Source organism: Capricornis sumatraensis, chromosome 8, assembly GCF_032405125.1.
Source record: "Capricornis sumatraensis isolate serow.1 chromosome 8, serow.2, whole genome shotgun sequence".
In the NCBI taxonomy this organism is placed as follows: Eukaryota; Metazoa; Chordata; class Mammalia; order Artiodactyla; family Bovidae; genus Capricornis; species Capricornis sumatraensis.
The window spans coordinates 75,689,496-75,713,798 of record NC_091076.1 but is presented as its reverse complement, the minus strand read 5'-3'; the positions used below and the strand labels follow the sequence as shown (position 1 = coordinate 75,713,798).

General features: G+C 47.0%; 1 protein-coding gene across 1 annotated transcript in view; it reads right to left on the bottom strand.

The window, feature by feature from the left end:
* The window catches only part of PITPNM3 (PITPNM family member 3), a 91,883-nt gene that overhangs the window by 40,718 nt on the left and 26,862 nt on the right, over positions 1 to 24,303 (bottom strand). Inside the window, exon 5 of the mRNA XM_068977443.1 lies at positions 21,873 to 21,980. Coding sequence (XP_068833544.1) covers positions 21,873 to 21,980 — 108 coding nt within the window. The remainder of the gene's footprint in view (positions 1 to 21,872; positions 21,981 to 24,303) is intronic.

Below are 24,303 nucleotides of genomic sequence, written 5' to 3'. Positions count from 1 at the left end.
AAGGTGCTTCTGTACTGTGCCCTGGAGTGTCCCTGGGCCTAGAACTCTGTGTCTCAGTCAGCGTTCGTGGAATGACTAAATGAATGAAGCACACACGCGTGCGCGCGCGCGCACACACACACACACACACACTCCCTAAATATAGAAATCCATCCTGTCTCCTTAAGCTATTGCAATAGCTCCTGTCTTTTGATGAGAAGCTTTTTTCTATAATTATGAAAGTAATACAAGCTCCTTATGGAACATTTGGAAAACCCCAACCAACATAGAAAAGGGAAAAACTCCTTATAATCCCACAACTGAGGAAAAACTGGTTCCATTCTATGTCATTCTTTCCAGGCTTTTTTCCATACACATTTTTTGGGGCCAACTGAGATCAAACCAGCCCTCTGTGGGCAGGGATTATGTCATTTATCTCTGTATTCCCTACAAATAGATGAATGGTGGTTGGCTCTGAAAGGTATCATAGATAATAAAGAAGCACAAAACACACTTCGTGTACTTCAAGTGGAAGCATGAATAAATACATAAAGCTATGCTGCTGCTGCTTCAGTCGTGTCTGACTCTGTGCGACCCCAGAGATGACAGCCCCCCAGGCTCCCCCGTCCCTGGGATTCTCCAGGCAAGAACACTGGAGTGGGTTGCCACTTCCTTCTCCGATGCATGAAAGTGAAAAGTGAAAGTGAAGTCGCTCAGTTGTGTCCGACTCTTCGCGACCCCATGGACTGCAGCCCACCAGGCTCCTCTGTCCATGGGATTTTCCAGGCAAGAGTACTGGAGTGGGGTGCCATCGCCTTCTCCGATAAAGCTATGAAGCCTCTATGAATATCACTCCAGTGGCTTTGGAATCTCCTGTTGAGAGCCGACATCATTGTTGTTGCTGTTGAGTTGCTCAGTCGTGTCCGACCCTTTTGCGACCGTCCTCAGCATTGACAGGCAGATTCTTTGCCACTGAACCACTCGGGAAGCCCAAACTACATCATGGTTGCCTTTAAAATTATCCTGTTAGCAATCCATCATACCTTTCCTATGCAAATGGCACAATACCATTCCTTTTTTAAGTCTGGGTAATATTCCATTGTATAAATGTGCCGCACCTCCTTTTTCCATTCTTCTGCTGATGCTTCCATGTCCTGGCTATTGTAAATAGTGCTACAATAAATACTGGGCTGCACGGATCTTTTGGAATTACGGTTTTCTCCAGGTGAACGGGGAGATTGGGATTGACTTGTATACACTACTATGTACATGTGTGTGAAAGTCACTCAGTCATGTCCGACTCTTTGTGGCCCCTATACAGTTCATGGAATTCTCCTGGCCAGAATACTGGAGTGGGTAGCCTGTCCCTTCTCCAGCGGGTCTTCCTGACCCAGGAATTGAACCAGGGCCTTCTGCATTGCAGGCGGATTCTTTACAAGCTGAGCTACCAGGGAATCCCTATTGTAAATGTACAAAATAGATAACCAATGAGAACCTACTCTATAGCTCAGGGAACTACTCATTGCTCTGTGGTGACCCAAATGGGAAAGAAATCCAAAAAGTGAGGAGATACAGGTATACCTATGGCTGATTCACCTTGCAGAAAATAAAACAACATTGTAAAGCAACTATACCCCCAATAAAAATTTTAATTAAAAATAAAAATAAAAGTATCCTATTGGCAGAAACTTTCAGAATCTCACCATTATAATTACTGCTGTGAAGGACATCTTTGTGATTGAAGCTCTTTCTGCATGTTTTATGATTTCCTTAAAATACAGCCAAAGGAGGACAATTCTGGGTCAAAGGGCAGGGGCCTTTTTCAGACTCCTGAGGTTTATTGCCTCATTTCTCTCCAGAGAGGTGTATGTACGGATTCACACACCCAGGCGCAGCGGATGTAAGGGCGACTGTTAACAGACACTCACCTCTCTGGTATTTATATTGGTCTGTTGGATTTCTCTGCCTCTGACTTCACCAGATTAATCTTTTGAAATCTAGCCTTCCCAAGCCACTCTCTTGCCCTCCCATCACCGAACTCTGAGCCTGGCAAGAAAGCCTCTCCTTAAAGTGGCCGCCGCCCACATCGCCAACCTTTGCACGTCCTTTCCTGCTTTACCCCCACCAGCCAAGTAAGTCACTGGTACATCATTACGGTTCTTCCATCTTTCTCTTTCAAACCCTCTGTATCTTACCAGCTAGGTTGAAAATCAATCCCGGGGCCACGTCTTCCACGAAGGCTTTGATCTACATTACCTGCCCCTCAAAGGCTTCAATTCTCAGGACCTCTGTTCTCAAAGGTCATCTCTGCATCCCAAGGGCCTCACAGGGTCAGGTTCAGCAATGGTCAAATCCCTTCCTTCTGAAATGTCTACCTGGAGCCCACCCCACTTGACTGGAGGGCTCAGAAAGGGACCTGAGCTGAACCCCCAGGATCTAGAAAAACCCCTGTAGCCAGAGCAAGGCTGGACTCTGAGGAATGGAGTCCCAGGTCTTCAGCCTCAGCCCACAGGGAGACCCCACCCCACCCCCAAGGATCTTTAGCCAGGAGGAGCCCCTTGGCGTCAGGAGTCCTGGCCCTGGTTCTCTGGCACCACATTTTGGGGGCTCAATTATACACATCTGTCCAATGGAAGGCCTCACTCTGCCCTGCTGAAGGGTCCCCCAGCTCTGCCAGGACAAGGGTCCATGACCTGGGGGGCAGCACAGAAGTGGTCAGACTGGCATGTAGGGAGCGGGGCAGGCAACACAGAGGTCACACCTCCAGCTTGAAATCTCTAGCTAGAGGCAGAATCCTGCTGTCCAGGTAGGACCCTCTTTTCCGACCTTGATGGCAGAACCTACAGACACCAGGTCTGGTATCCCCAGCTTCCTGAGCAGGTCTGAGTTAGTTCTCTGAAAAAAAAAAAAATGTGTCCACAGCTTCCCCTAAAGACTCCAATTATCCAAGGAAGATTCTGGGACACAGAGAGAAGCTGCCTCCAGGCCTCTACTGGGGATCCTTCAAGCCCTTCCCCGGGGAAAGTTGCGGGTCCCTTCCCTGCAGACTCAAGGGTGGCTCCCATATAGGAACCTCTGCCACCTCCCCACCAATAATCCAGGAGCTGATGGGCGACTCCCTTCCACCATCCCAGCTGCGACGCACCAGAATCCATCACCCTGTTTCTGCAGCCCTCTGTCTGCCAGGGCTGCCTTCTCAGTTCATGTCACCTGAATCCCAATCTGTCTCCTTCCTCCATGGGATCAGAGCCCCTGGGTGCTCTCAAAGGCAGGAGTGGAGAGCGGAAAGAGCATAGAGGTGGAGTCAGGAGGTTGAGATTCCCTTCCAGGCTCCCATGGACTCACTGTGTGAACTGAGGCAAGTCCCTCTCCCTCACTGAGCCTCATTCCCACAATCTAGTGTGGGTCCTTTCCATACTGTTAATGCGGTTCTCAAGGCAAGAATTCTGAAGCGGTTTGCCATTCCCTTCACCAGTGGACCAGGTTTTGAATGCCGAAGAATTGATGCTTTTGAACAGTGGTGTTGAAGACTCTTGAGAGTCCCTTGAACTGCAAGGAAACCAAACCAGTCAATCCTAAAGGAAATCAGTCCTGAACATTCTTTGAAAGGACTGATGTTGAAGCTGAAGCTCCAATACTTCGGCCACCTGATGAGAAGAACTGACTCATTGGAAAAGAGCCTGATGCTGGGAAAGATTGAAGGCAGGAGGAGAAGGGGACGGCAGAGGATGAGATGGTTGGATGGCATCACCAACTCGACAGACATGGGTTTGAGCAAGCTCAGGGAGTTGGTGATGGACAGGGAAGCCTGGCGTGCTGCAGTCCATGGGGTCACAAAGAATCGGACACGACTGAGCAACTGAACTGACTGGCTGACTGAGTGTGGGCCAAGCGGTCTCTGAGGAGCGTACGAGTACTGAAAGCCCTTGGGTTGTACTGCATTATGGTTAAACACCTGGATTCAAATCCTGGACACGTACCCTTGGACAAGTTCACCTCTGCAAGCCTCAGTCTTCTAATCTATGAAATAGAGATAGTGGTGCTCCTACCTAGAGAGTTATTGTGAAGATCAAATGATTAATGACTGTAAAGTCCTTAGCACACAGCCTGGCACACAGCAGCCATTCAAGATGTGAAAGTAAAAGTATTAATCGCATCAGTCCTGTCTGAGACTTTGGTCTGTAGCCTGCCATGGATTGTAGCCCACCAGGCTCCTCTGTCCATGGAATTCTCCAGGCAAGAATACTGGAGTGGGTTCCCATTCCCTTCTCCAGGGGATCCTCCCAACCCAGGGATTGAACCAAGGTCTCCTGCATCTCAGGCAGATTCTTTACCATCTGAGCCACCAGGATCGGGCTTATTGTTGGTTCATTTGCTTATTTATCAACACTTTTAACAACTGGTTCCAGGCAGTGTCTCTTCTGTCACCGGCACGACTCCAGATGGAGTGGGGTGGAGAGAATCAGCGGTTAGTGCTGGGTGCCAGCTCACGGTGCTCCCCAGGCCAGGGGTCATGTGCTCTAGAGAGGAGACCCAGGTGGAAAAGAGGCCTGGGCACCCTCTCAGAGTAGCCCCCACCACCAGCATGATGAGGTGACTGCAGACCCCGCATCTGATGTCAGATGTATGGGTCAGAGCTGAACACGAGCATGCGGTCTGAGAACTAGCTGAGTCCACAGGGCAAGTCGGCTCCCTCCACCCAGCAGGACAGAAGCCTCACATGGAGATGAAGACACTCACTTACAAAACCCCGTCTATTCATCTCTCTGCCGAGCACTGTGCCGGGAGCCGTGGGGGATGTGGAGATGAGAAAGTCAAGGTGAGATGACCAAGAAGGAGGCAGAGACTCACTCTGACCCAGGGACCCCAGGGAGGGTGTGGCAGGCTCTCACAACTTGGGAGCCTCGGGGCAAAGAGAGCTTTGACAGGGAGAGAAAATAGGACTGTGTCTGCTGTACACTGAGCCCAAGGAAAGGCAGGAGTGGGGGAGCAGGCACGCAGCAGAGAAGAAAACTGTGCCTGGATAGGCAGAGGGAGTTGCTAACTCTTCCAAACTTGAGTCTCCTGACATTTCTACTGTGCCCCAAACCACCTACATCATTAGCAGGGCCCAGTGCAAAATGAAAATGCAGGGGCCCTCGTTCAGAAAGAAAGAAAAATGGAATTTCCTGGTGGTCCAGTGGTTAGAATTCCATGATTTCACTGCCAAGGGCGCTGGTTCAATCCCTGGTTGGGGAACTAAGATCCCATAAGCCCCGTGATGTGGCGAAAAAAAAAAAGAAAAAGAAAAAAGATTAAAAGGCACTAAAAAATACAGTTTTTCCTTTTGTCCTCTCTTGACCTGTCTGGGTGGCTTTTATTTGCTGTTTAATGTTATGCTCTCTCATGCACAGGGATACTCAAGAGGTGAGCGTAGACACTCACAGGTGCCTGGGGGCCCCACTCCTCAACTTGGCCCCCAAACCCAGCAGCCACATGCTACTAGCTTCCCCCTCCCACCAGCTGCCAGACCTGGGCACTGTGCCATGACTGAGAGCAAGAACGCTGGGCGCCATGCATCCGCCCTTCCCACTGCCTGCTGTCCCAACCCCCTGGGCAGGCAGGCGACTCCCAAGAGTACTGCAGCCTCCGCATCAAAATGCCTTAGGTCCCTGGATGGGTGGGTGAGAGGTCTGCTTGTCTGAGTCACCCACCGAATGCACTACAGCCCTGCCAGCCCCTGGCGGGGACACTTGCTCTGCCCTGAGACACTGGGATCTATGCCTCTGACCTCAACTCTCCCGGCACCCAGGCCCCTGCTTGGGGGAAGAGAGTAGCTCCCCGTGGGCACGTACACGTACAGGGAGGAGGAAGCTGGGTGGGGCCAGGGAGCCAGAGGGCAGGAGAGCGGAGGCCAAGAGCCCATCCTGGAAGGGAGGGAAAGGGAGCTTTCTAGGGCAGAGGCTTCCAGCGATGGCTCAGGCCATGTGGACAGCACCACGCGTAAACCAAGCTCCCAGGCCCCGGCACGTGCTCCACTGTCCATCAGGCGGCACTTACAAAGCACAGACACGAAGATGAAATCATTCAGAATTGAGATCATTCATCCCAAATCCAGGGACTGGTGCTAAAGATGAAGCTCCAATACTTTGGCCACCTGATGTAAACAGCCGACTGATTGGAAAAGACCCTGAGGCTGGGAAAGATTAACGGCGAAAGAAGAGGACAGCAGAGGATGAGATGGTTGGATAGCATCACTGTCTCAATGGACATGAACTTGGGCAAACTCCGGGAGGTAGTGAGGGACAGGGAGATCAGGTGTGCTGCAGTCCATGGGGTCACAAAGAGTTGGACACGATTTAGCAACTGAACACCACCACCACCACCCCAAACCCGGGGCTTTTCAGAGCACAGGTCGCAGCCCTGACCACAGCACATAGACCTCCAGTGTTTCTCCAGGACCTACTCTCCCTCTGCCAGACCGTAGGGAATGGGGAGGTGTCCAGCCGAGGGATGAGCTAGGTCTGGTCCACCACCTCCCTGTTCTCATGCCAGGCCCTGGAAGCGACTCACCTGGATGGTTTAAAAGATGCTGATATCAAGCAATATTTCATTACCAGAAAGGAAATAGGATTTGTAGCCTGGGCAAGATTTCAGTGGGCATAATGCCTGGTGGGGGAGTGGAGCTGGGGCATTAAGACTAGGGGCAGGGGTGGTGGAGCAGGGGTGCAGAGGTGGAAAGAAGCCAGGAGGGAGTGTCACTGAGATGCTGGTACAGATTCACACTGGTGTCACCTGGGCAGAAGGAAGACTGTTAGAAAGGGAGGTCAGAGCTCCCCTCACCATGTGGGCTCAGTGGTGGAAACCAGAAAGGCTGCCTCTGGGCTGCAGGGGCTTTGTGGTCTGCCCAGTGCTGACCCAATTGCTAGGTCACTGAGATCTCACACCTGGGCAGAAAAGGCCACCTTCACAGATAAAGAGACAGGCTCAGAAGGAGAAAGTCACTAACCCGATTTCAGATCTGGTCCCTTTCAATGCCCCACACCTAATGGAGGCTCTCCCATGACCTCTGCCTCCTACTGGGGGCAGGGGGGCTTTCTATTTTTTTTTAAATTTACTTATTTATTTGGCCGCATCAGGTCTTTGTTGCAGCAGGCACGATCTTTTTTTCTCTCTCTCCCTTAGTTGTGGCCTGCATTGGAAAAGATCCTGATGATGGGAAAGATTGAAGGCTGGAGGTGAAAGGGACGATGGAGGATGAGATGGTTGGATGGCATCACCGACTCAATGGACTTGAGCTTGAGCAAGCTCTGGGAGATGGTGATGGACAGGGAAGCCTGGCATGCTGCAGCCCATGGGACCGCAAAGAGTCAGACACAACTGAGCGACTGAACAACAACAAATGCAGGATCTTTAGTTGTGGCAGGTGAGATCTGGCTCCCCAACCAAGGATGGAACTCAGGTCCCCTGCACTGGGAGCGTGAAATCTTAGCTACTGGACCACCGGGGAAGTCCCAGAAAGGGGCTTTCTAGAGCAGAGGCTTCCGGCAATGCCTCAGGCCATGAGGACAGTGCTTCCTGAAGTGGGGTGTCAGGGGTTGAAGAGGGGGGAGCAGGGGGGCATGGAGAAGGGGCTGTCGGTAAGGAGCGCTGGGGAGAAGCACCCAGAAGCTGGAGCCGACCTTCAGGGTTACTGAAGCTTGCATGCCTGAGCCCGGTGTCTGAGGGGCCTGGTAAGGCCACGAACCTGGACAAGAAGGAGCTTGCTGTGTGACAAGGGAGGTGTGGAGCCCGAGCAGCGGGAAGCTGGCCTTCCCTGCCCAGCCGCTGACTCTTGGCTCGGCTCTGTCTTCCCTTGCAGCCGCCAGCAGGTGTGCAGAGGAGTTGGAGGCGGTGAAGCCGGCTTCCTGATTAGCGGGCTCCCAGGATGAGGGTGATTAACCAGATGTGCAGCTGTCTCTGCCACTGTCTAAATGAGACCCCACTTGGCCTAAGCTTTCCAGGGCCCCTGGGCCCAACAGCCTCGCCTTGGCTAGAGTTTTCTTCAAATGCAGAAGCTGCCAGTAACCCCTACGAACATGACAGGCTACACAGGGAGGGCTGGGTACCGGGAGGGCTGGTCCTCTGTCACCCACGAGCCCTGCCTGTCCCAACCTCACACACGCATCTCAGCTCTGTCATCTCCTCCAAGAAGATGCTGCTACAGGGTATTCTGCTCATGATTCCCGAGTGATTTTATATTTCCTCTTTCCAATCCCCCTCCATCAAACTGTGCGTTCCCCAAGAGCGAGAGGAGCAAAGTGGGCGGGCAAGAAAAGACACGCAATCACCAAATACCTGAATTGGGAGGATGGCTGCTGGGGAAGCCATTCAGGCAGATGGGCCTTGGGGAAGAAGAAATCAGGAATTCAGCTTCTGACATGTCAGAAAAGTATCTGGGAAGACCCCATGGAGCAGGAATATGAGCAGCTGAAGACCCGTGATCTGCCAAGACTTGGGGGTCTGAACTAGGTTCTGGCCAGCCTGGTAACTCAACTCATGAAGTAGGGCTGAGAAGGAAAGAAACCACACACCTCCCTCCCTGCTCAGGGTGCTCCCCAGACGCTGAGCCTCTGCTGAGCTGCAAGGTCAAGATTCGCCCTCCAGACTTCCCTGGTGGGCCAGTGGCTAAGAATCCACCTGCCAATTCAGGGGACACAGGTTCAATCCGGGTCCAGGAAGATCCTAGAGCAAGTAAGCCTGTGCACCGCACAGCCGCGGAGCCCACGTGCAGCAACTCCCGAAGCCCGCGATCCCTAGAACCTGTGCTCCACAACAAAAGAAGTCACCAAAATGAGAAGCCTACGCACCGCAGCTGGAGAGCAGGCCCTGCTCCCTGCAGCTGGAGAAAGCCCACCTGCAGCAGTGGAGACCCAGCGTAGCCAAAAAGAAATGTTTTTAAAGAAAAGATTCACTCTCATTACCTCTCATCTGGTCCATCACAATGCCCTCTACTCTCATTCCTGGTCCCTCCTGTTATCCTCTACACTACCTTTCTAAAATATGGCTTGTCACTCCCACTTAAACTACTCCATGGGTCCCCAGGGATACTCTTGAGAGGGCTGCAACTCCTCACCCTGATGTTCAGGGTTTCATCTTCAACATCCCCACGCCTACCTCTTCTCTCAGACCGCTTGACTCCTTTGGCCACCACTCAGCCCAGTATTTGGAGAAGGCAATGGCCCCTCACTCCAGTACTCTTGCCTGGAAAATCCCATGGACAGAGGAGCCTGGTGGGCTGCAGTCCATGGGGTTGCAAAGAGTCAGACACGACTGAGCGACTTCACTTTCACTTTTCACTTCCATGCATTGGAGAAGGAAGTGGCAACCCACTCTGGTGTTCTTACCTGGAGAATCCCAGGGACGGGGGAGCCTGGTGGGCTGCCATCTGTGGGGTCGCACAGAGTCGGACACGACTGAAGCGACTTAGCAGCAGCAGCCCAATATCTAGCATCCCAACTTTCATCAAGGTGAACTCTGTGCAGCTCCCCGAACTTCCCTGCCTTCTCGTGCCTCCCGCCGCATCTTCACACCTGCCGTCCCCTCCTCCTGCTGCAGCCTTATGGGTCTGTCCAGAGTCCCGAGAGGCCTCCTTCATGCCTCACGTCTCAGCTCTGGCTCTGTCCTTCTCTGATCCCTCTGGACCTTGTTCTCACTCTTGTTAGGGTAATTAGCTCACTGGCCTGTAACCGCCCCACCCCCAAGTCTGGGAGCCAGTCAATTCTGAGTCTATTTCTGAGTCATCACTGTGTCCCCAGCATTGACCGGCACAGGGTCCGACACAGAGTAAGTCACAGTACATGTGTTCTGAATGCATAAATGATGGAAGGAGGGCATGAATGCGTGATGAGGCCCTCACTGCTTCAGGTGCAGAAAGGCAGGCAGAGTACCCACCCAGAAAGGCACACAGGTCAGTACTACACGGGTGGCCCAAGCAAGCTATGCTGGGCAACTGGGAGGTGGTCTGGGAGAGACTGGACCATCAGGGAGGTTCACTGGGGAAGGGCACAGAATTACAAGAGCTGGAGAGGAAACGGGGGGAAAAACAGACAAGCTCAAGTGGGCTTGAGAGTCAGCAAGCAGCCGCTGGGCATTTGGCTGGAACTCAGTGTGAACAGAAGAGGGAGGTATGGCCTGGAAGTCATGGATACAAGAGTAGAGATGACCTTGAGATTGCCAGATCTAGCCATGACCTGACAGTCCCAGTGTATTCATGACATCCTTCATGATAGCCATTGCAGGGCTGTCTGACTCCAGCAGGGATCATGACAATAGACAACGATAATTGTTAGAAGAAAGGGTAGAATCAGGATGGGCTTACATGCCAGGCTGGGGGGACTTATACTTCCTTCTGTCTATTTTAGAAGCATCACAGTAGGATTGGCTAAAGTTGGTCAACTGGCAAACTGATCTAGCCTTTTTCTCCTGTCCCAAACCCCCAGAAAATGACATTAACCATTTTATGTGAGTTAATCTTTAGTAGCATCCCTAGCGGTTCAGATGGTAAAGAATCTGACTGCAGTGAAGGAGATCCAGGTTCCCTGGGTTGGGAAGATCCCCTGGAGAAGGGAATGGATACCCACTCCATTATTCTTGCCTGAAGAATTCCATGAACAGAGGAGTCTGGCAGGCTACAGTCCATAGGAGTTGCAAAGAGTCAGACATGACTGAGTGACTAACACTTTGACTTTTTCATTTTTCACAGCACTGTAAAATAGGAAAGGATGTCCTGGCACATCAGAGACTGTGAGGCACCCCCAAAAGGCAGGACATAGAGGGATTGGATGGAGGGCAGCAGAGCTAGCTACAGAATTTGCAAGACCCAGGCCAAATGAACATACAGGGTTTTTGTTTAAAATGATTAAGAATTTCAAGATGGCAACAGCAGAGCATAAACTCTAGTGTGAGACCCTTTTCTGTGTAGAGCCTTTGTGTGACTGTGAAGGTCAAATGTCCATAAAACCAAGCCATGTGAAAGGAAACCATAATCTCAATCCTGCAAAGGAAAGTCTGGAGCCAAAGGTGGAGGCAGCTCAGAGGGACTGGCAGGGTCACAGGTGGAAAACACAGAAGCAAAAGGAGGTTTTGCCACTGTCTGGGCTTCCATGGGAGAGAAGCCAGGTGATTGGAATGCCCCCTCACCCCATTCACCAGCCCCTGCTTTCATACGCAGAGGCATCTATGCCCAGGTGTGAGAAGGGCCGAGTTTGAGGGACAGGACAGCTTGGGAGGCTGAAAATACCCAAGAGGAGCAAAATACCCAGAAACTAATGGTTCAACTCACCCAGAAGCAGCTCCGACCCTCCCCAATAATAAGATGGTGGAAGCTTGCAGTAAACAGACATATCACACCACTCAGAGAGAGGCTAAGGGGGAACTGCAAACACAAAGCAGAGTATGTATCCAAATATGAACAAATATTAGAGGAAAACCAACAGTGTAGAAGAAAGATAGCAAACTCAATGACTGAAGGAAGTAGAGTACAGGAAAATGAATCTGTGGGTTCCTTCAACCAGCTTAATATCATCATCATAAATGGCTCTCAAATTTAGCAAGCACCAGAATCTCCCAAAGGGCTAGCAAACTGATTCTGAGCCCTACTGATCCTGATTCAATAAGTCCAAAGTTCATATTTCTGACAGCTTCCAAGTGATGCTAATTTCATGGGTCCAGGGACCACTCTTTAAGAACTACATATCTAGAAATAAGGTTATAAACTAGAGTCAGAAGGTAAGTAGTAGGGGAAAAAAATAGCTCTCTGGAAAGCTGGAGGCAGAGAAATTGATCAAGGACACCTAAACAACGACTGCTCCCTTTGTCTCAATGAGAATGTGGCCTTGATGACACTAAGTTTGTTTCAAAATAAGAAGGGCCCTGATTGTAAAGAGTCTCTTGAGTAACAGTTCATAGACTATTAGTATAAATTAATCTGGAAGAGATTTGTAAACCCTGAACATAAAAGATTAGTGACATGGCAAGATCCAAGTGGAATTTATCCCAGGAATGAAACATTGTTCAATATATGAAAATCAATCAATGTAATACACTGAAGGACAAAATATTGTATTATAATCATTATAATATAATAAAGAACAAAAACCACATGATCACTTCAATAGATGCAGAAAAAGCATTTGGCAAAATCTAACATCCTTTACAAAACCACTCAAGAAACCAGTAATTGGAGGGAATTTCTTCAACATAAAAGACTACTACTACAAAAAAAAACCCACAGCTAACATCATATTTAATGATGAAAGAATTAAAAGTTTTCCCCTATGATCAGAAACAAGGTAAGATGTTGGCGCTCATCACTTTATTTATTTTTGTTTCTGATTGTTGCTGGGTCTTTGTTGCTGCATGAGCTTTTCTCTAGTTGCTGCGAGAGGGGGCTACTCGCTAGTTGGTGCACAAGCTTCTTATTGTGGTGTCTTCTGTTGTTGCTATCAGCTCTAGGGCACTCGGGCCTCAGTAGTTGAAGCTGGTGGGCTCAGTAGTTGTGGTTCCCAGGCTCTAGGGCTTGGGGTCAGGAGATGTGGCACATGGGCTTTGTTGCTCCTTGGTATGTGGAATCTTCCCAGATCAGGGATAGAACCTATGTCTCCTGCATTGGCAGGCAGCTTCTTTACCACTGAGCCCATGAGAGAAGCCTGGTTCTTATTTATCATTTCTATTCAGTATTATACTGGAGAATCTAGTCAGGAAAATGAGACAAGGAAAGGGAATAAAAAGCATCCAGATTGGATAAGAAGAAGTGAAACTACCTCTATTTGGAGGCAGAATAAATAGAAAATCCTAAGGAATCCCCCCAAAATAAAACCAATAAATGAGTTCAGCAAAGAGGAAGGATACAATACCAGTTTACAAAAATAAATCATATGTCTATACACTTGCAATAAATAATCTATTTTGATTATAATAGCATCAAAAAGAATAAAACATTTAGGAATAAATTTAATAAATGTAAGACTTGTACACTGAAAACTATATGTAAAACATAATTAAAATAAATTAAAGAAGACCTAAATAAATGGAAAGACTTTCCACATTCATGCATTAAAGACTAATATTGTTAATCTAGCAATACTTCCAAAATTGATCTACAAGATTCAACAACAATCCCTATCAAAATTGCAGGTATATTTTTTGCAGAAATTGGTTCTAAAATTCATATGGAAATGTGAGGAACACAGAAGAACCAAACAAACTTGCAAGAAAAGAACTTGCAAAATAAAAAAAGTTGCTGGACTCCCACTATCTGATTTCAAACTTACTATAAGTGTGCAGTAATCAAGACTCTGTGATACTGGCATAAAGATAGACATATATATCAGTGGAATAGAAGTGAAAGTCAAAAATTAAATCCGTATGTTTATGATCAATTGATTTTTGACAAGGGTACCAAGATAATTAAATGGAGAAAAGAATAAATTTTTTTCAGTACTACCAGTACCACTACTGGTACTACCAGTGCTAGTACCACTGGTTACCCACATGCAAAAGAATGAAGTTGAATCCCTACCTCACACCATACACAAAAATTAACTCAAAGTGGATCAAAGGCCTAAATATAAAAGTTGAAACCATGAAACTCTTAAGAGAAAACATGGAATAAATTTTTCAGGATCTTGCATTAGCCAATAGCTTTTTAAATATGGCAACAAAAGCACAAACAATAAAATAAAAAATAAATAAATTGGACTTCCTAAAAATTTTAAAATTTGTGCTCCAAAGGACATTAACAAGAAAGTGAAAATACAATCCACAGAATGAGAAATATATGTAAATTATATAACTCATAAGGGTATAGCATCCAGAATATATAAAGAACTCTTACAGCTCTACAATAAAAAGACAACCCAATGTTTTTTCGGCCACACTGCACAGCATGTGAGATCTTAGTTCCTAAACCAGGGATCAAGCTGGTTTCCTCTGCAATGGAAAGATGATGCCCTAACCACTCAACTGCCAGGGATTTCTCAAGACAATCAAATTTTTAAATAAGCAAAAGATTTGAATATATATTTCTTTAAAGAAGATGAATAATGACCAATAAGCACATGAAAAGAAGCTCAACATCATTAGTTGTTAGGGAGATGCAAATCAAAACCACAAGTATGTGCCACTTCCCCCAACTAGGATGACGGTAACCCAAAAGACAGACAGTAACGAGTGTTGGCAAGAATGTAGAGAAATTCGAACTCTTGGTAGGAATGTGAAGTAGTGCAGCCACTTTGGAAAAGAGTTTGTCAGTTCTCCCAAAAGTTAAACAGTTACCACACGATACAGCAACTCTACTCATATATATATATATACTCAAAAGAAAATATGTTTGCACAAAAAGTTGTACACAAAAAATTTTACAGCATTATTTATAATAGCCAAGAAGTGGAAACAACCCAACATCCATTGACTGATGAATGGATAACCAATATGTGATATACCCACGTGTGTGTTAGCCGCTCAGTCATGTCTGACACTTTGCGACCCCATGGACTGTAGCCCACCAGGCTCCTCTGTCCATGGGATTTTCCAGGCAAGAATACTGGAGTGGGTTGCCATTTCCTTCTCCAGGGCATCTTCCTGACCAAGGAATTGAACTCAGGTCTCCGGCAGTGCAGGCAGGTGCTTTACTCTCTGAGCCACCGGGGAAGCCACCTGATATACCCATACTATAGAATATTATTCACCCTCAAAGTGGAATGAAGTACTGATTCAATGTACAACATGGAAGGATCTTAAAAACATTATGCTAGATAAGACATCAGACACACACAAAAACACATTGTCTGACTGCATGTATACGAAATTCCAGGGCCCTGGGGGTAGAAAAGTGGGGAGTGACTGCTCATGGATATGGCGTTTTTTTGTGGGAGAGGGAAGGGGGGTGACAAAAATATTCTGGAACCAGATAATAGTGATAATTGCATACCTTCAATACTATATTAAAAACCATAAAATTGTGCACTTTAAAGGGATGAATTTTATGATATGTGAATTGTGTCTCAGTTAAAAAAAGAACTTGGCAAGACTGCTTTACTTGGACAATGTTAATGACAGCTGTGTGCTTCCTTAGACAATTAGAACCAAACTCGCTCCTGCTCTGTGTTATAATCTCACTTATGGATCTTTGGCTAATTAATCCAGTCTGACGTGTGAGTGGTTTATTTCTATCCTCCTCTGACCTACCAGAAAACTCTGAAACTGAGAAGGACAAGGAGATAGATGCTCTAAACAGCACAGAATGAGTCCAAGGCATTCATATCAGATTATTATGAAAGAGAATCAACCAGAGTGCATGAAAATGAAAAGATGATTGCTTTAAAACACACACACACACACACACACACTACATAGAAGAGTTAATCAGAAGATAGGAAATAGCCAAAGAAGAGAAAAATTCGTGCACTGTTGGTTAGCTGGAACCAGACTGCTCCAGAACCCAGCAAAGACCAGAAAATAAGAATAGACAGGGAAAGTGGAGACATGGTTCCAGCATCTACCTAATAGAAGTTTTGGAAGGAAAAAATACAGAGACAGAAAGAGTTGAAGAGATAATCGAAAGAAGATGTCACAGTAATGAAAAAAGAGGACACCAAGTTCAGACACGGCAAAGAACAAAACCTCATCTGCAAACTTGGTTGTGAGTTTAGAATGCAAAGAATGAAGCTTTTAAAAACTGAGTTTCAACAAGAAGGAAAAACAGATTACTCACAAATTTGCCTCAGACGTCTCACCAACAACACTAAATTCAAGAAGGCCATGAGGAATGTCTTCAAAATAGTTTGGAATATGATTATGGATGCAGGCAAACTTGCCAAATGAATGCACGCTGAGAAATGCAAAGACTTAGAAAATGATTGTCAGCAGTTCCTACTTGAAAGAATGTCTTGAGATGTTTCAGTTAACAGATGAAGTAAATCCAAAAGGAAGTCGTGGAATTTAGGAAGCAGAAGTAAAAACTATACACTAAAAAGGATGAATTTACCTAATGTAAATCATCCCTCAGTACACTTAGCTGAGAAGAATGAGGAGGAAGGGGGAGGGAAAAGGATGAGAAGAGAAGAGGGGAGATCAAAGCCCGGATCACTCTCGCCACTCAGCATCTATCTGAAGATCCTGTGCAATGCAACTGAATAAGAAAAATAAGTAAGCTGGCTAAATATTGGCAAGGATATAACTGCTGAGATTTGTAAACAATCTGACACTCTCCCTAAAAAAAAAAAAAAAAAACCCGAGAGTCAACTGACAAATTATTAGAGCTAATATGAAAATTCAGCCAAGTGGCAGGAATTTAAGAGACAAATATTTCAAATCTATAGCAGATGAATTATTTATATTCATACAATAGGTAAAGAATTCCTAGAAACCAATAACCTGGGTTTAGTCCCTGGGTTGGGAAGATCCCCTGGAGAAAGGAATGGCTACCCACTGTAATATTCTGGCCTGGAGAATTGAATGGACTGTATAGTCCATGGGGTTGCAAAGAGCTGGACATCACTGAGCAACTTTCGCTTTCACTTTTAATAATAAAAAGACAATTCAATAGGAGATGAACAAAAGCCGTAATTAAGAAACAGAAAAAAGAAAATAGTCAACACACCTATGAAAAAATGACCACTCTCACTAGCCATCAGGTTAGGTCAGGTCAGTCGCTCAGTCGTGTCCGACTCTTTGCGTCCCCATGAATCGCAGCACACCAGGCCTCCCTGTTCATCACCATCTCCTGGAGTTCACTCAGACTCACATCCATCGAGTCCGTGATGCCATCCAGCCATCTCATCCTGGGTCATCCCCTTCTCCTCCTGCCCCCATCAGGTAAGTACAAATCAGAACAAGAAAATGTCTTCACCTGTCAATCAGGTACAATCTTAATGTTTGATAAGATTAAGTCTGGTGAGCTTGTGGGAGAAGTGGTTCACCTGATCCACAGTTGGAATGGATATACATTAACATGGCTCTTTTAGAAAACTGTTTAGCAGTATCTATTACAAGTTTCAGCTGCTTATACTCCACGCATGGATCATTGTTTTAATGGTGAAAAATCCCAATGTCTATCACTGCACAGTGGTTAAATAAATTATGGTACATCTACTGTAGAGAATACTATAATGTGGGTAAAAATAACAAGTCCCCCAAAAGAGTCAGTCTCAAAGACAGAAAGAACAACAAGGTCCTACTTTATAGCGCAGGAAACCATCTTCAGTATCCTGTGACAAGCCATAATGCGAAAGAATATATATATATACATAACTGAGTCACCTTTCTGAACAGAAGAAATTAACACATTTTAAATCAACTATACTTCAATAATTTTTTTAAAAAAAAAGCAAAATTCCTCTGGGGAAGCAGAAAAAAAAAAAAAAGGCCATCCACAGACAGTGGGAGAAAACACTCATACATGAGTAATTAAAACTCTAAGCCCTTGCTACCTATGAGTGTAGGGTCTAAATTTACACCACTCATGTAGAATGGAAACAAACCTGTAAATTCAGCATATAAATGTCCAAGATCAGTGAGACCCTCAGGTGCAGCAGAAACACAAGATCAATCTCTAGAAGGACATTTTCAAAAGCTGGGGGACACAAGAGTCCCATACAAAAGAAAAGGGTGGGGCGCTGAACAGGATGAGTTCACAGTCAAAAACGAAGAAGCAAAACTCATGGGAGACAGATAGCATGCATGCAGATACACACACACACACACACACACACACACACATACATGCACACACATGCACCAGAATTAGCACCCTCAAGAACTGGAGATAGCAGAGGAGTCTGAACGTGTCTATGCAACACAGGCTCTAAATGACTGAGAAGATCAAAGACGAGCTATAGAACATAATTAAGGTTCAGAAGGAAGAAGGTCCAAATTCCAAATTCCATTTGGAATTTGCAGTGCGAAGTGGTTTCGGGACATCCAGGTGGAGCAAGTAGGGGGCTCTTGAAAGTATGAGTCTGGAGCCCAAGGGGGAGGTCTTGACTGGAGATGGATTTGGGGGCTATCATCAAGGGTAGCTGTGATTGGCCAGGATGTGAACCATGAGCAGGGGGGTATCTCTGGAGTGAGTCCTGCGTTGAAGGGCAGCAACATTGAAGGAGGCAGGGTGAGAGCTTGATCTATACTACCACATTTTTTTTAAATTAGAGGATCATTACAATATTGTGATGGCTTTGCCATACGTCAGTGTGAATTGGCATTAGGTATGCATATGTTCCCTCCCTCTTGAACCTCCCTCCCACTTCCCTCACCATCCCACCCCTCCTGGTTGTCACAGACCGCTGCGTCATATATCGAACTCCCACTGGCTATCTATTTTGCATATGGTAATGGATATGTTTCAACACTATTCTCTCACATCATCCCACCCTCTCCTTCCCCCACTGTGTCCAAAATGTCTAAGTCTCCTTTGCTGCCCTGCAAGGAAGGATCATCAGTGCTATCTTTCTTGATTCCATATGTATGCGTTAATATGCGATATTTGTCTTTCTCTTTCCAACTTACTTCTTTCTGTATAGCAGGCTCTAGCTTCATCCACCTCATTAGAACTGACTCAGATTGGTTCCTTTTTATAGCTGAGTAATATTTCATTGTGTATATGTACCACAACTTCCTTATGCATTCATCTGTCGATGGACATCTAGGTTGCTTCCATGTCCTAGCTGTTGTAAACAGTGCTGCAATTAACACAGGGGTGCATGTGTCTTTTAAAATTCTGGTTACCTCAGGTGTACCACCAATTTTGACTGCAGCCTTTTCCAGAAACTTCCTCTCCCCAAAACAGTCTCCTGAGGCTCTCTCCTCAGGCCCCAGGCTCAGCCTGTCTTACTACACTGTTGCCTTGACCATGACCCTCCTCTGCTGTGAGCTCCTACAAGGACCACCAGCCTGCTTGTCTTTATTTCCCCACCATCCTATGTTGAGCCCATGTCTCAGCTCCAAAAGTGACTGTTGCAATGAATGAAATGGGTGTGTGTGCTCTGCCATGTTGTGGGAATTCACATTGTGAGTCCACAGAAGGATGGGACTCAGAAGGAATGAAACAGGTTTGGTTTCCTCTTCCTCATCCCCTCCTTCTCCCTCTCTCCTTCTTGCTCCCCGTTTCATACTGAGAGGAAACAGCATCAGTTCTCAGACTCAGGCAAACAACGGCCCTGAATGCAATCTCTCATGAGCTCCACAAAATGTTTGCTAGAACTATATTTGTGCAAGACCTTTCACTCTTCTTCCCCATCCCACATTATAATGACCTGTCACTGAACGCACTTTGCAAGTATCAGCTCATTTAATGCGTACAACTTGTGTGCCAGCCCCATTCTGCAGATAGAGAAACCGAGGCTCGGAGAGATGATGTGACTTTCCTGGCCACAAAGTCATGGAGCGGCAGGCAGGGCCAAGGTTCAAACCCAGACCTCTCAGCTTCCAGAGCTTCAGTTTCAGCCTCTCCCATCGACCTCCCTCGGCTTCCTCCTCCCGTGCCCTCCCAGCTCACACTGCTTCTCACTCACCACCTCCTTAGCTCACACTGCGTCTGAGTCACACATTCTTTGGCAGACAAGTACGGGCTGGGATGGGAGGGGATGGCCAGATGGGTGGTGAGTACAAGTCTGGGTTTGTCTTTTCATTGCTCCCAAACACCGTCCTGGGGAAGCACTTGGAGTCCATGACCCCTTCTGGGCTCCTGCCAGGTTGTGGGAATGGAGGAAAGAGCAGACCCAGTGTCTGTCTGCACATGTGTGGCTGGAGAGACAGGGAAATCATCTCTGGACTGGCCTTGGAGACCAGACTCAGAGCCCATCCTTTCTGGAAAGGTGACAGTGGTCCAGGAGAGCCCTGCCTTTAAGACTCTGGGTTGCTTGGACCTGACTTTGCAGGAACTCAGACCTGCCTTGTTGCTGTTGTTCAGTCAGTAAGTCATGTCCTGCTCTTTGCGATCTCATGAACTGCAGCATGCCAGGCTCCCCTGTCCTTCACTATCTCCCAGAGTTTGCTCAAACTCGTGTCCATTGAGTCGATGATGCCATCCAATCATCTCATCCTCTGTAGTCCCCTTCTTCTCCTGTCCTCAATCTTTCCCAGCATCAAGGTCTTTTCCAATGAGTCCGTTCTTTGCACCAGGTGACCAAAGTATTGGAGCTTCAGCTTCAGCACCAGCCCTTCCAATGAATAATCAGGGTTGATCTCCTTTAGGATTGACTGGTTCAATCTCCTTGCTCTCTAAGAACTGCCCAGCTTGGTCCAATTTGGGAGGTGAAGCCCTGGTCTTGGAATCAGGAGACTAGCAATCTGAGGGTGATGCTGCTACTAGCTTTGAAGGACCTTGGGCAAGATTCAGCTTCTCTGAGCCTTGGGTGCTTCATTTGTAAAATGGAACAGTTACACCAGGCCTGTGCATTTCTCAGGATGGGCCACCTGCTTTGGGGAGGGCTCTGAATGGGGGAAGCATGGACGAGGGGGTGGGTAAGAAAATGAACAGATGCTGGGGCAAGATGGCCAGCACCAAGATGGTCATCCTCCTGGGCTGAAGCAGGACCATTTCACTGAATACCTCCTGATTGGTAGCCCGGCGCAGACCATGACTGAGAAATAATGGGGTCAAGAGAGAAAGGAAAAGAGGAGATGGGGACGAGAGGAGTAGAAGGAGTGATAGACGGGGGTGCTGGAGGGATAGGAAAAGCTAACAGAAGCAGAGGCACCCTGGATCCCCGATAGGGCTCTAGCCCCAGCCCTGCTATTCACTGCTGTGTGACCATAATCAACTACAGCACCTCTCTGAGCCTCAGGTTCTCCTAAGTCATCCAAGATTTTATGAACTTCTTGGTTCCATCCTTCACTTGCCTTTCAAAGCCTGGCTCCATAGGTTCAGTGTCAAGAACACTTCCTTGAGCTTCCTCTCCTGCCTCCTTCTAAAATTCCACCTCTCCCCTCTGACCCAATAACCCTCAGATTAAGGGTTGACCCCCGCCCCCACGTTCTGACTTACATTGCATCACATATCACAACACAGAAGCCTCCGTTAAATCACCTTTGGTCCCTCCTGCATGTATGTGTGCTAAGTCGCTTCAGTCATGGCTGACTGCGCAACCCTATAGACTATAGCCCGCCAGGCTCCTCCGTCCATGGGATTCTCCAGGCAAGAATACTGGAGTGGGTTGCCATGCCCAGGGGATCTTCCCGACCCAGGGATCAAACCCATGTCTTTTATGTCTCCTGCACTGGCAGGCAGGCTCTTTACCACCTGGGAAGCCCTTGGTCCTTTCTACCAAGCACATATGCATGGTAGTTGCTCAACAAATATTCTGCTCATGGTGCTAAATAGTCAAATGGACAGGAGGGGTGGGTGCCTGGAAAGATATGCCTGCCTTGCCTGCTGATTAAGCTCCTGGTCAAAACTCCCCTCCATAAAAAGGCTCTGGACTTATCCTCAGCCCCCTCCTTCTTCAACAATTCAACCAAAGGAAGCGACAACTGCAACTGCTGCTCTTCTCCCGTGCCCATTCTCAAAGGCTCCTCCAGTGGTTACCCTACCTTACTGGAAGATTCCAACAACATAGGCCTGGCAGTCCTAGGAGCTGGGACCCCACCACCTGCCCTTAACTACCCACCCTCCTGAATGATCATTCGATGAACAAAGGAAGCCCTGTTGAAGTATCCTAGAGCTTTTCTGCCACAGAAAATCCTGCAGAAGTCCCCATGAGCATTCCTGCAGGTCACAGATTTCAAAGGTTGTAGGTGAAGTCCCAAGAGAGACAGATGACTCTTAACAGAAAACCCAGGTTCTAGCCCCAAATTGCCATCACTTCGACCCCCCACCACCACTCTCCAAAACACACATAGGTATACACCCAGACCTCAGAGGAGCAGAATCTCACCTTGATGCTCCTCCAGTTTCCCCATGGTCTCCATCTGCTCCACCAGGTCGTTTGAATTCCACTGGCTCATCCCGATAAGGATGGCATTCTTCCCTTCGGCCACCTCCTCTGTGGAAAGAAGCAGAGAGGGGCATGAACAGGCAAGGCTGTGTAGAGGCAGCCCTAACAAAAGCTTATATCTCAAAGGAGTGTTTATTTCTTCCTATGAGTTGAAGTAGATTTCAACTATTGAAGGTGTCTGTACTTACAGACAGGTATAAGACATGCAGAAATTTTTCCTTCCAAGAATGCATTGCTGTATCCTACAGGACCTCCATGTTACAGTCAAAGAAAGTAACAAAGAAACAGTCATGAGAGAGACTGAAAACTCACAGAAGGCTGCATTCCTAGCCCTAAGAGTGGTATTTCTTGAAAAGTAGTGTGTTTGGGAAGTAAAAGCAAAGCCCTGGAATTCCCCTGGTAGTCCAGGGGTTAAGAATCTGCCTTTCCATGCAGGGGACTCAGGTTTGATCCCTGGTCAGGGAACTAAGATCCCTCATGCTGAGGAGCAACTAAACCCATGCACCAAAACTACAGAGCCCACATGCTCTGGAGCCTGTATGCCACAGCCAGAGAGAAGACACTGTGCCACAATGAAGACCCCACACTGTGGAATGAAAGACCCTATGTGCCACAGGTAAGGCCCAATGCGGTAAAAAATAAATACGTCAATTTTTAAAAAGAAAAAGCAAAGCCTTGCCACTGGGTAGCAGTTTTTCTTTCAGTGAGTTACTTGACTTCTCTGAGCCTCAGTTTTCCCGTCAGTAAAATGGGACTGGCAACATCTAATCATAGAGTTGTTGTGAGGATTAAAGGAGATAATGAATATAAAGGTCTTGGTGCATAGGGGGCTGTTTATACATGGGAGATGTTAAGGACATTTCTTCACACAAGGAGGGAGTTGCCATCAGTATTTGAACATACCAAGATTTGGCTGAGGTCAGAGCAGCTTTGGAATACCTGGGAAAGCAGAGGACTTCGGCCTCTAAGCCGTGAGCTATATGGAAACTTTAACCCACATCTCAACTTTAAGAACCTCTTAATGTTTCCAGCCTCCCTTTAGTTTTTTCCTCAACCCTGTCTCCACTCTTGTCCTTTCTTGGTCTGAAAGGACAGGAATTGGTGAATTAGAAGTGATCAGGGGAATTGGTGAGGTCATATTCCCTGATCACACTGAACACCAGCCCCTGGGTCCTACACATCAACTACACACATCTGGCGCTGTCCCTCATCTCAAAAAGGGGCATTTCCTCAAGAATAAACTGCAGGAATGACCCCACCCTCTCTTTGAAAAGTCAAGCCTTCCTGGTAAAGAGCTTTGCGCTTTTTCTCATAGAACAGACATTAAAGGGTACTGGGAAGAATCCTCAAGCTCATCATAACCGAGAAAAAATGGGCCTGAGCCGACCCATTTCACTGCCAAAGAACTCCACAGAGCAGATGGAACCAATATGGTGGATCTGAAGCTTGGGGAGCTGTCCAGAGTTCTGAATCCATAATCGAGACCCCATTTCAGGCTAGAACACTCCCCCTTCCTGTCTTACTTGACATGTTTATTTGATCTATTTAATGACATTGATCAAATGTATTGAGATTGTTATGTGCTTTACAAATATTAATTCATTTCATTCTTATAACAATGCTAAAAGATAAAATTCTTATCATCTCCATTTTATAGACAAGGAGCATGCAATAGCTCAGTAACTTGCTGAAGATCACTGGCTAGAGCCAGGATTTAAACCCAGATATACTATTTCGAGAGTCCTGAAATCCTGCCTTCCTGATGGCTTGCCCTGGACATCCTGTATTGGCAGCCCAAGTGCCACACGCACCCAGACAATTTCCTGAGCCTGGGGTGTTCCATCTGGGCATGGTTTACACCTGTGGGCTGCATTGTGTTCTGGGCAGAACTCTGACTGAGTTTCAGTCCTGAGTTACTCCAAATGAACCTGTGCCTTTACAGATGGCCCTCAACTCTTTCTGTTTTCTTATCTCTTATGTGGGAATAACACCTTGGTTCCACAACTCTGTCTAGCAAGCTTTCATGAGAACAAATGACATAGTAAACTTGAAAAGCCTACACAAGTCAAAATGCTGTGAACAAATAGCAGGTAGCATTACTGTTGGAGAAGCAGGATCACTGGGGGTTTAAGAGTTCTGTTCTGGTGTTAGCGTGACTCTTTCCAGTCCTGGTTGCACCATCTGCTAGCGATCTGACCTTGGACGGTAACCTAGGCTTCATGAGCCTCATCCATAAAATGATATCATGGTAATGCCCACGTCATAGGATTGCTGTGAGGACTAAATGAGACAATGAAGCTAAAGAGTCAGTAAGCATCAGTAGCACACAGTAGGAGCACAGATGTGGATAAAAGCACAGGAGGATGAGGTT